Below are 12,847 nucleotides of genomic sequence, written 5' to 3' on the forward strand. Positions count from 1 at the left end.
TCCAAAAGATGTCAGAAAATTATTAATAAAATGTGTGAAAAAAAGTCCATAAATTATTAAAATATGTCAAGAAATATTGATAAATGGCTGAAAAATGTGTAAAATATCCATAAAATGGCTGAAAAATATTAGTAAAATATGTGAAAACCAAACAAACTAACATATATTTGTAAAGAGCCTAAAAGCATGAAAAAAAAACATTCGGAAATCCCAAAAATGGCAGGAAATTATTAATGAAAAATATCTAAAAAAAAAATATATATGATGGAAAATTATAAGTAAAATAAGTGAAAATGATCTGAATATCCCAAAAAAATACAGTAAAATATGTGAAAACTTAACAATTTCCTTACATAGAAATCAGACTACAGGCTGTTAAAGGCAACTGAGAAAGTCGTGGAAAGACTCAGTTTTTAAGTTACATTACAATCTGTACATGTAAATTGTTACATATAGTACCTTTAAAACATGACATTTAGTGCAGTATACCTTTAAATTTAATTGTTTTTCTTTTTTTTGATAATTATAATTAACTTTTTTTTTATCGCAGTTAATATTAAAAACTCCAGGAGTGCAGAGAAGATTTGTTGATCAAGTGACAATTTCAATAATCCATTAATTGTCTTTTATTAAGCAAAAATATTGGTACCAACGTCTCAAATGTGAGGATTTGCTGCTTTCACCAAAGATAAGATAAACCTTTACTGAACCCCAGAGGGGAAATTTAGGATGTATCATTGTAGAATAAATATCTTTGAGCTTTGGATTGTTGGTTGAACAATTTGAAGACGTTACCTGGGCTCACGGGCTGTTTCTTCACCATTTTCTGACATTTCATGGACTGAACAATGAAATTTATTGTAAAAGACAATCAACAGGTTAATGGATAATGGAAATAATCCTTAGTTGCATCCCTACCCTTCAGCATGTAAATATATATTTCAAACCTGTTTTGACCCCACAAGTGTAGGTTGCCGTCTTTGTTCAATACTTCAGCTTTTAGGAATTGAGATTGTGTCCTTTCTCCCACAACTGCAACTGGTTCAAAGCTGCATCCTTCCTCACTCAGAAACTGGCCCCGTTGACCCGTCCAGTGCCTCGTTATGGGAAGGGGCTGCACGGAGAAGGCCAGGCGCTGGATTGGTATGTCTGGCCTTATCTTATCAGCCACTGCGCTTGTGTGTACAATCAGTAGCTGCTCCCACTTCTGCTGTTGCTGCTTTCTCTGATGGAAAACACTGTTTTTCCTCTGGGTTTAAAGATAGTTCCCTCAAGGGCCCTGCTTCCTTCTGCGCTATTAGATAATTGCTGAGTCCACAACTAGTACATACACAGCTAGCAAGCCCACAAGCTTTCATGTGACATGGGTTAAGTTGTTGGGATAAGTGCACATTTTGCTAAAAAAGATTGTTACCCCTGTCCACATTCAGTAGGGAGCCGTTAAAACCATCACGTTCATTAGCGGCCTCGTTTTTTAGTAGTAAAGTATTCCCACTCATTTATCTCTGTTTTTTTAAATCCACATTACCTCCAATGGGGCGCCCTCCTTATTAGACTTATTGTTTCATTATGCACAGCATGCACATTTTCTGGAGGAAGCGTTTCAGATTTTAGCCCGCTGAGTGTTCAGTGAAGTCGCACCCCCTACCTCGTCACTGTGGCTGTCCCATTCTCTTTCCCGCTGCCATTAAAAAGGGGCCTGGAGAAAAGAGAGCAGTATGATAATTGGTAGTTGTAAAGCTCTGATAATTGGCAAGGCTGTAATTACGGGGCTGCGCGATAGGTAGTCCCCCTGCTGTAGAAAATGGCGTTGCCAGTTATTCACAAGATAATGGCCTAGAGAGAGTGTGATGTGTGATGTCTGTGTGTCTCAGTTGTTCTGTATGAGACAGAGAGGTGTCAGAGGTGTGTGTGTGTGTGTTTGAGAGACAGAGAGAGAAAAGCATGGTAGCTGTACATTAGCAGCACTCTGTGAATACAAAGTGCTTCCCTTGTATGAGGTGTTGTGGGGGCGAGAGACTATTATACATTGTTTATGGTATTATTCAGTTGGGGGGGAAACATAAATAATAGGCTCCACATCTTTCTCCCCGTCTGTAATGGAAAGTTAAAAAGGCACAATAAACAATCACTTGCAGATGTTGCAGTGGCTCGTCTGGTGTTATGTTAATGTGACACCTGAGATTTACAGCGTCTCTCAGCTTTGCAGTGTGTACACTACAAGGCTTTAACAGAAAAGGCTTTACCTGACAAAGTGGAAACCAGTGAGATCGCAGCTTCAGTTTCCCATGGAGCAGTTTTAACCAGGGTTCATAAAGAATTTCACTGCCAGTTACACATTTCTTGTACAGTATTAATTATGCAGTGTAAATATCGACGATTCTGAACCAAAAATATGTTTCACAAATATGTTTTCATATCGGCCTCGTATCACGCCTGCAGAAACGCACAGACACTTGGCTAACGTTGTGAAATGATTGGTTAGGTTTAGGCAACAAAACTACTTGGTTAAGGTTAGAAAAATTATCATGGTTTGTGTTAAAATAATTGACGTAGCAACAACGTAACGCAACGCAACAACGTAACGCAGCAACATAACGCAGCAATGTCCCGGCGAAACGTAACGACGCAACATAACGACGCAACGTAATGTAACAAAGTAATGTAACAACGTAATGTAACAACGTAATGTAACAACGTAATGTAACAACGTAATGTAACAACGTAACGTAACAACGCAACATAATGTATATATGTAACCTAACTAGCCTAAATGAATAGCAACCGCCCTTAGCGGACTATCTAACAAATGTTTACTTTTGGTCTCACATGGGACACTAACAGTGGCCTCCTGGATGAAAGTCCTGTGTTTGTTTGACCCGTCCACCACCACTCCCCCCAGCCCATTTTGGACTTTCTCGCTTGTTATACTTGTTATTATCAGGCCTCCAGGAATAACATTGGGCTTTGGGGCAAATTTTCTTAGTGGCCAAATGGTGGAATTTCAAATTCTGGGTCAGTGACATGAAGCCATTGGGCCCAAAAAATACTTTCTCCTACTACGAACACTTGAGCAACCCTTCTTTAAATCATTGGGTCCTAAAAGTTGTTAGTCACTAATAGCTGAATCCAAAATTATTTCTCTTCCTCCGTTCATGTGACTGAGCCCCAGACCGAGGGCTGGAAGGCGGGGTTAAAGGATAGAAGTGTTGAACTAAGCTACATGGGTAGCAAATGACATTTGCTTTTAGCTAAATGTTTGTTACTAATGAAGCTTAGTTTATTTAACAATATAAAACCAGGTTTCTATTGTGGTGTTTGATATATAAATGCAAGAAAGATGAATGGATAGATTTGGCGTGGCAGTATCCATTAAAACAATACTTACAGAATACATTACAGCACCAAAACTATATATATGTTTTCCAGAAGCAGTCCCAAGCTACACAGATGGTACTTTTTTTCTGACCCAACATTGTCTTTTGAGCCAGAAAACATAGTATCAACATGTCTATTACAATCTTCCCCATCAGGATCCAGGCCAAGACCAGGGAGCTGAGGGAGCGCCAGGCCAGGGAACGGGACTACGCCGAAATCTTGGACATAAGCCGCACACCAGAGAGATCCTCTGAGGAGGAGCACCCGTACGCTGGCATCAACCCCCTGAACAGCTCTGTGGACAGCGGGCACAGCCGGCCCCACAGCCCCCGGGACGATTACCCCCACATCCATCCGCACCACCAGCACCAGCACTCCGATTCCCTCTACACCCAAGTCAGCAAGGCCCGCAACGACCGGCCTCCGTCTGCAGACAGGTAGGGGTGGATTAATGCATTTCAAGAGTTCTGTTGTAGGGTGTTGGGGGGTCAATCACTGGAACCAGAAGTATCTTTCAGTAGTTATTTTAGTTCTCCTCTGGGTCATATTTATTTTTTCAATTTCCTTTATCCCTTGAAAAATGAATGAATTACTTGGTTTACACTCGTGAATTCTTTTGGAGTATCAGAAGACATTTCCACCCAAAGCCAGGTGACGGGCTGCCATTCATGGTTCAGCAACCTTTCTACCTCCAATTCAAAAGCACGACCCAGTCCATGGTATGTCAGTTAAAGGTCTGTCCGGACCTGATTCTGCCTCGCGTTCCCAATTCTCGTAACTCTGAGGCAGCATTATTGCACGGGGAGACGGCAAGCTGGCTATCACACCTGGAGGAGAGAATAATCACAGCAACAGAAGGCAGGCGGTAAATGTCAGCTCGCCGACTGCGAGACACAGTGCGCCGTTCTGAGGAGGGCGGGATGTGGGATTACTCAGGGGAGGCAGCGGGTTGAATGGGAACCTTTGAATATCTGTCTCTCTTCCTGTCTCCCATGACCTTTCTACCTCTCTTTCTTTCTGTCGTTCGTTCTCTTGTTGATTTCACCTTGTTTCCACCTTTTCACTTTGTTGCATTTCCCCCCCTGCGTTCTCTGGGAAACACTCCTGCCTGAGCTACCAACATTTCAGACCTTCTATGTTCATGATTGACAGCTCATTTTAAAATGATCACCGTGGCCTGGCATGGAGGTTCCCTTCGTGCATCTACTTTGTATTCATATACAGCAGCCAAGTTGCGTGAAACATGTAACCCAAAGCAAAGTCCACTGCAGTGACAGCCAGCCAGAATAAAAGCCAGAATGTTCTAAACACCTGCATCTTGTCAGCAGCTCTCAGCACTGCAGGTCTGTGCTTTCTAATCCTCCTTCGATCAATGAAGGGAGAGATTCGCAGCCCCTAAGATGGATTTGGGAAACTTGAAGCCAATCGAGGAAAGCCTGCAGCGCAGCAGAAACATAGGCAGCGCAGGCGAGTACATCCCTAGCTGAATGAATGGGTTTGTCTTAGTCGTGCTTTTCACACATCCCCAGATGGCTCCAGCAGCCTGTGTGTACTTCAAGAGTGCTGTAGCTCGTATTGATTCATAATTCATTGTGCTGCTGTTGTCATTGTATGATTTTTTTTCTTATGAAATCCCTGATGTGGTCCTGCGTGGAGGCATGCAGATGCACAACAGAAGATAATATACTAGCATTACAGATATGGAGTCTCGTTTAATTAGGTAAGGGAATTCACTCATGATTTAGACTCTAATCATCGTTATATTAAAGTTAATAGCTCATTCATTCACCACATAAGCAATTTCATTTTCCTCTCAGTACTCTACCATGAGATTTTGTTTTATGCTTCTTTGGGGTGAATAAGTGTTGCAAGAAAGCTGCACCACTAAAGCCCACGGCGACAACAGCGAGCTAACGGATTAGCACTGAAATGGTTTCACTGTTTTTGTAATTCTTTAACCGTTTAGGTCATTCATAAAGCAAACATTTAAAGTATTTACTAGTTCCAGCTTCTCAAATGTGAGGATTTGCAGATTTTTCTTGTGTTGTTTTATTATTTTTAACTTGAATTAGGAGGTTTTGGACGGTTGGTTGGACAAAAAAAGCAACTCAAAGACAATCTTCGGCTGTGGGAACCTACGAATGACTATTTGTTTACATTTATAGGTAAAATGATTAATCAGACTGAAACATAATGAAAACATTAGTCAGGAATCAATTATTGAGTAGTCGCAGCCCTAATAGGGATAACCATGACTGCACAACTTCAATAGTTCATATTGCACTACAGGCTTCGGCTAACCGTTCCGCTGGGCTTCGGAGACATAACTCTTTATTGCATTTCACTTTGTTACACCGCAGAGAGGTGAAGCTGAGGTAATATTGATCTTTTCAATTAATATCAGCAACACGTCTCACTTTCGTTTGACTTTGGTGTTTTTTTTAGGGCACCAAATGTGCTCGGACAAATAATGTTTTTTTACATGTGATTGTGGACAGCCGTTACACTTAAAGAAAAACTCACTTTTTCAGTTCTTTTGCACATACGTTTAGGTATCTGGAGTGTTTACCAACCCACAAACATCCCATGTCACATGCCAGGCTCATAAGAATATACCGCCCATAGCTTGAGAACACCCTATTTTTCTCGCAAGCCAATCAGAGCAGACTGGGTTTTTTCAGGAGGCGGGGTTAAAGAGACAGGCTCTAAAACGGAGCGTTTCAGACAGTGGGTGAATACAGGTATATTCAGACAGACAGTATGAGGAAAAATAATGTGTTTTTAGAACATTAAAGCATGTAAAACATGTTCTAGTAGAAACCCAAACTACTAGTATGAACCTGAAAATGAGCATCATATGTCCCCTTTAAATGTTACTTTTCATACTCTTTATGTAGTCCCCATAGCTAACCATGCTGCTCCAGACGCTTGCTCTTTTCAGGAGGCTTTGATTACAGCTGTGTAGGTGCCAGGGACTTAAACTCCTCAAAGGTATTATGTTGCGTTCCCAGATCCCCAATCATAAGAAAAATATACCTCCTGAGAGAACCAGGAAGCGTGTTTCCTGTTTCCTGTCTGCCCCCCTACTGAACAGGAAGTGAATTAGACCCTGCCATGCCAAGCAGAGGAGGGAGGGAGGCTCACCCGACGACGGGAGTGTTTGTTATTATGGGATTGGAATGGCAGCACGGACTGATACCAGAGCTTAAGCATTGAGGAGATTTGATCAAAGCAATAACATGTCCATAGAAACTGAGCGCGAAGGAAAATGTTATTTTTTTCCTACACTAAAGCTTTTCTTTTGAAATGACAGGGCCGGCCGTGATGAGTTTAAACATAAACAGTTTTAGATTTCGTTCGAGTCAGCTCGATACTTAGGATGTCCCTCTGTGCTGAATTTGTCTTTTTCACCGTTCAAATCAGGAATGTTTTTAACGATCTGAATCTGTGGTGCTTATTGTTTCTGTTTGTCGGAGAGAAGCACGTCATCTTTAATCTTTAATTCAGTATTTTATGCCTGAAGCCGTCTAGGATATGGCTTTTCAAAATGTCACAGTTTAATATTAGTGTTTGTGAAGCCCTTTTGTTGATGCTGCCGTGTTGTGATTGTTACAAGATCATGACTCAGAGTCAAACTGAAGGGGGTCAGCGCTACGCCAGAGAGATTTGCAACATAATCATCGTTATTCAGGTCTCCCTCGGAAAAGAGATCCTATCTCGAGGGATTTCCTGGTTAAATAAAGGTTACAAAAAATATCACGTAGCACCCGTCTTAACGAGGTTAGAAAAATACAGTGTGAGACTTAAATATGACACAGCACAGCACGGAAACATTCTGCCCTTGTTGCTTCTACCACGACTCCTAACTGTTACTGGTATTGCCGCTACTCATGATAATAATCATCTACATACATTGTCATCAGGGTCTGAAATTAACTTTTTTCACTGCCTGCCACTGTGGCACGTAAGTATTTTTTTTATGTCTGCCACTCAGAAATTGTATCTGCCACTTCTGAAATCTGTGCACTAAATGAAGGAATAACATTTTAGATCAGATGATGAGGGAGATGAGATGATCTGAGGGAAATGGTGCGTGCCCTCAGATTTAGTAGCGCAATGCTTTTGAGCGCTTTTTTTTCTTTCTCTCCACCTTCTCCGGTCCCAAACAAACTAATACAGCGTGCGTATGCGTCATTGTGCATGCGTAACTGTCGGAAAGCATCAATAAGAGTAATCAGTAGTCACGGAGGCAATGAGATGCCAAGGAATCAGACAACTGGGAATCAACAAGAACCAATTCTGTATTCCCATCCCTACCGTTTTCCCTTCCTGACAAAGTGGCGGATGACCTGACGATTTTATCCGCCACTGCAAACAATTTACCCGCATTTGGCGGATGGCGGGTGCTAATTTCAGACCCTGATTGTCTTTGTGATCTTCCTGAGATATTTTATCCAAACTTGTTCTGGCCAAGAGGAAAATCATCCCTTAACCGTGGTACTGTCACATCCTCACACAACACCTTTTAACAACGGGACCAAAATTCTCTTCAATGTCCAAATGAGAATACCAGGATCACACGGCCCCTGTGTCAATTCCTCCGGGGGCAGTAAAATGCACAATTGCCTTTCTGAGCACCGTAGTGCTTGGGCTGTCCGAGAGGAAACGGGAGAGGAAAAAAAAAAGACAACATGCAGCTGCATAAATATCCATTGGAATTCATTTTTAATTGCCTCTTTTTCCTTCAAACATAGTGCTGTCAGAAATTTCAATTTAACTGCAGAGGTTTAAAAAACAAAAACAACTAAAGAGGCCAGAAGGAGCTTCTGAGGCCTAAAGGGAACAGTGTGCCGTTTCCTCTGCTTTAAGGAGCATGACCACGAGGACTATATAGACTCAACCCGTCTGCTGCACCAAGCCTGAAACAACACTCAGCTCTCTTGTTACTTTCAGGATTAGACGCATCTCTTAGATGTCATTTATTTATGTTTGAAGCTACGTGTTTTTAACAAGACAGTAAATTGGAAGTTGTTTTCACAGAAGCACTGGATGTTATTTAGTTGTGTTACTGTGCTGTTTGTTGCGTAGGCGGCACGGTGTAGTGTCAGGTTGGGAACATTCTTCTTTTTCTGTTTTGGCTCTTAACCAAATTGCATAACCTTGCTGCTGGGACACTGGTGGTCTTTCTTTCTCCCTTCTCAACCTGCCAAACAAAATATTGTCCAAAGCTTAGTGTTTTTATCTCCCCCAATGTTTTCCCACCATTACAGCTAAAAAAACATTTCTCACTGGGGTCTCGGGGTGTAACACTGACATCTGTATCATTTGTTATTTTTTCCTAAATACCCTAAGAACTGTAAATTATGAAGTCACAGGAGATCTTACCAGCTCTTTAGCGTTCGCTGCAGATTGATAAGCTGAATTTACTAAAAATCCTGTTGTAGCAGTAGTCAGCGTGTTATTGAATAGCTTTATTAGCCCTCGACATCCCACTCCATCCGTGTTATGTGAGTGCAAGTGTGCTGAGAACCAAGTGAATTAGCCACCATTGTTTTATTCCCCTCCCAACTACGAGGCAGCAGTGAATGCTGGGAAGGCTCTGAGGGATTCGGTGTGATTTGATTCTCCGCCTTTCCCGGGGAGGCAGCGCTCTTATTGAATCGGCTCCATTACATTTCATCTCCACCGGGGGAATAAGGGGGCCTCAGAGGGGAGCGAACGCGGTCGTGTTGTCTCACAAACACACCAGAAAACAGCCACGCAGACAGACAAACAAACAGACAGCAGACAGTCGCCTTGCAGCTTTCCACGGGCTGATAAGGTGGTGTGTGTGTGTGTGTGTGTGTGTGTGTGTGTGTGTGTGTGTGTGTGTGTGTGTGTGTGTGTGTGTGTGTGTGTGTGTGTGTGTGTGTGTGTGTGTGTGTGTGTGTGTGTGTGTGTGTGTGTGTGTGTGTGTGTGTGTGTGTGTGTGTGTGTGTGTGTGTGTGTGTGTGTGTGTGTGTGTGTGTGTGTGTGTGTGTGTGTGTGTGTGTGTGTGTGTGTGTGTGTGTGTGTGTGTGTGTGTGTGTGTGTGTGTGTGTGTGTGTGTGTGTGTGTGCGTGCGTGCGTGCATTTGCACTTGACTTCATGTATGCTGTGTTCACACGTTGTTTAATCACGTGCATCTGTGCTATGTTTCGATGCAGGAGCTTCTCTGTGTTTGTGGCTTTTTGTTCAGGTGCACGTGTGTATTCACTGGAAATGGAGAGGAGTGGGAGTGACAAGTCAAAGGTGTAAGCGTGTGTGTGTACCACAGATAGAGTACGGTGGCCGGTATACAGCTGCACACAATGAATACAAAGCCAAGCCTTGTGTAAGATTCTGTAAAGATTTCTGTTGATGGTGGTCCAAACAGGGGCTGGACTAACCAGCAAGGTGGCCCCAGGGCAAAAATGAGCTGAGGGCCCCTGTCGATCCCCGTTCATCCATATTTTCTCTGCTTCGTGTACTGTATGTATCTTTTAGCCTGAGCACACATGGCCGCTTCATTATAATTTGCCCACAGACCCAGAAAGCGACCAGTACTTGTGTGCTGAAATGCAACTGGCTGTGTGTCAGTTTGTGATGATTTCATTAAAACATGCATTTACGTTGGAAACCATCTCATAGGCATAGTTTGGATTATTTGAAGTGGGGTTGTATGAGGTACTTATCCATAGTGAGTGTATTACCTACAGTAGATGGCGGTCGGTGCCCCGAGTATGGAGAAACAGCACGGGAGCTAAGCAACGTACTGCTGTGCACGGGGGCAGCAGCGAAACAGATTTTCGACACATCCAAACCTTTACAGCTGCACTATTTTCCATATTAATCATCAATCACTATTTGTGAAGCCAAAGGGGTTGCTTGTCGTGATAATTGTCACTAAACTGGAGTCCACCTCCGCTCTATGCAGCTTTTTAACCGAAGATCATTGTTTTCTCAATTTTCTGCCTTACAAACTTGTTTCCAGCCACAACAATCAGATGTTTTGATCAAGCAAGCTCTGATAAACTGACGCTAGGTGAAGCTGGTGAAGGATTTAGCAGCTAAAGAGCCAGTTATTTCACTCAGGAGTTGGTGGAGACCAAAACTGAGCTAAAAGGAGAGTGAATGTTGGACTTGAATGTATTCATCAGGTGACCAAAAAACAACTCCAAATGAATGCTTATGTTTCTCTGCTAGATGTGTAAATAGTCAATTGCCAACACATTTGCAATAACTTTAACTTTCTGTCATGATAATATTTCAGATGTTGCGTTTTCTGCTTTGTCTAAGAGGCCCCACAAAATTGCTGCCATTAATGCAGTCCTAGGGCCTCTATTATGCTTGTTTATATTGGGCTTTACAGGTACAGATTAGCAAAGAGGTAAGGGGGGTCTTTAGGGGGAGAGAGCAGATCAGCAGTAGATTTCACATAGAAGTGGTGTGAAAACCCCCTTATTGTCATTGCCAGTGTGCAGAAATATTCAAACATCATTTTAGAATTGGCGAAAAATACACATTTATACTGCATGAAAAAAATGGCACGGTTTTTGCCCCAAACTGCATGTGATTATCATGAAGTGGGCATGTCTGTAAAGGGGAGACTCGTGGGTACCCATAGAACCCATTTTCATTCACATATCTTGAGGTCAGAGGTCAAGGGACCCCTTTGAAAATGGCTTTGGAGCGTTATTTAGCTTCCTTTCCGACATGGTAGCATGACATGTTGGTACCAATGGATTCTTTAGGTTTTCTAGTTTCATATGATATGTGTCTTCACTCTATAGCCCTAAAACTGAACCTACTAGAGCCTCTGAAAGACAGTAAAGTCAGGATCCCGCGGGTCTCAGGGGGGTTAATCAAATAGTCACAAACTAATTGTCTAGTTGGTAATCCAGCCTTGGTGTAAATGTAACCTAAAGAGTGTGCGTACATTAACAGTGTTAGGTCCAGCACATGAATTTGAACAGACAGCTTGGACTCGCTGCATTGTTCTTCGCTTAGCAATTAATTCAAACACAACCCTTCCTTCTTTCTTTCATTCCGTGTTGAGTAAACACGCCGCTAATCCAACATTCCTGTCTATTCTGAGACAAGGAGCCCCAGCTGGGGACCAAACGCATCCAAACTAGAGACACAAACACAGGAGTATCCAAAACTCACAAACATAGATACAATTTCCAAGTACAAAGACGGAGAGATTTAAAAGCCTAAAAAGCTTCAGCGAGCTTAAACATCATTTTGTTGGATTTACCAATTTAAGGAGAGACAGTAGGTGCCACTATTTTACGAAGGGATCAATAGAAAATAATCTCACTCAACATCCCCCATAATCCATTTACCAACAGACATCATCTGTGTTGTTTATCTCACTCTTGTTCCCATGTTTCTGTAATCCCACACATCTGACCTGAAAGCGTTTCTTAATCTCCTCTGTTTTTCACATTAAAAGGCGTCTGGCTTGTTTGATGATTTAACACGTTATTACGCCGTGGTAATGGTTCATTTCCTGTAGAACTGGACCGGCTATGCTTAAGATGTTGTCGTGTTGTCAAATCTGTTCTGTATCCAAGTTGAAAACTAAGATTTGTTTTCATTTTCTGTGAGCCTCAAAGTCTGACAAATTCAATTTCAAAGCCAAGTACATAAAGTGAACTATTCAGCTGGAAAACTGTGTGGAAAAGTGTTTTGCTTGTCCTCCGCTGTGTGCTATTTTCTGCCAGACTAACCTGGAGTTGGAAGAAGTCACAGCTGTGACTTTTCCCCCCCTCTTCACAACCGTTAAAGACCTGAGAAAAAAATTCAAGCTCGGCCACATCTTTTCTGTGCCTCAGCTGCTCTGCTATCTGGCTCGTAATGTGCGAATAGACCAGACAAGACAAGATGTTGGCTTTCACTGCTATGCGGAATATGGATGTGTGTTCTCACCACTCGCTGAGCAGAACAGGATGTCTTACTACAGCTTGGGGAACATCTCCGCTTGAGGGTCACCGCGACTGTCAGTCTGAACGCCGATCCAAAGCCTGGTGACGAGAACAGGGAACAGAAATTTGATCAGCTGCCACCGTGTTTGGCCTCCAGTTAAAGAAATCTACTGAACACCTGAGAAAACTCTTCTCATCAGCAGAAGGTAGCTGAGGAGATTCATGAGCTAATCTGAAACACAGATAACTTCCTTCAGGTTTGAATCCCATTGAGAACCATTAGACAAGGAAAATTAAATAAAACAAGAAGTTATAATGAAAATGTGAGAGCCATAAATAGTGTGGTTCAAGCAGACAGCAAGCACCGGGGTCTGAGAAGTGAAGCCAAGTGCCTTAAACCTGCATTCTTTCTAACAGCCAGCAGGGGGCGACTCCTCTGGTTGCAGAAAGAAGTCTGATTGAAGTCTATGAGAAAATGAGCCTACTTCTCACTTGATTTATTACCTCAGTAAACATTGTAAACATGAGTTTATGGTCTCAAT

General features: G+C 42.3%; 1 protein-coding gene across 7 annotated transcripts in view; it reads left to right on the forward strand.

Moving 5' to 3' along the window:
- The window catches only part of pard3ab (par-3 family cell polarity regulator alpha, b), a 336,764-nt gene that overhangs the window by 258,080 nt on the left and 65,837 nt on the right, over positions 1-12,847 (forward strand). For 6 of the 7 annotated variants that reach the window (XM_074652318.1, XM_074652320.1, XM_074652319.1 and 3 more), the window contains one exon: positions 3,534-3,815. In XM_074652318.1, the coding sequence (XP_074508419.1) occupies positions 3,534-3,815 (282 nt within the window). Of the gene's footprint in view, positions 1-1,069; positions 1,144-3,533; positions 3,816-12,847 lie in introns of those variants that run through there. The other variant, XR_012595967.1, reaches the window with a different exon arrangement.

Source organism: Sebastes fasciatus, chromosome 11 (assembly GCF_043250625.1).
Source record: "Sebastes fasciatus isolate fSebFas1 chromosome 11, fSebFas1.pri, whole genome shotgun sequence".
Classification (NCBI taxonomy): domain Eukaryota; kingdom Metazoa; phylum Chordata; class Actinopteri; order Perciformes; family Sebastidae; genus Sebastes; species Sebastes fasciatus.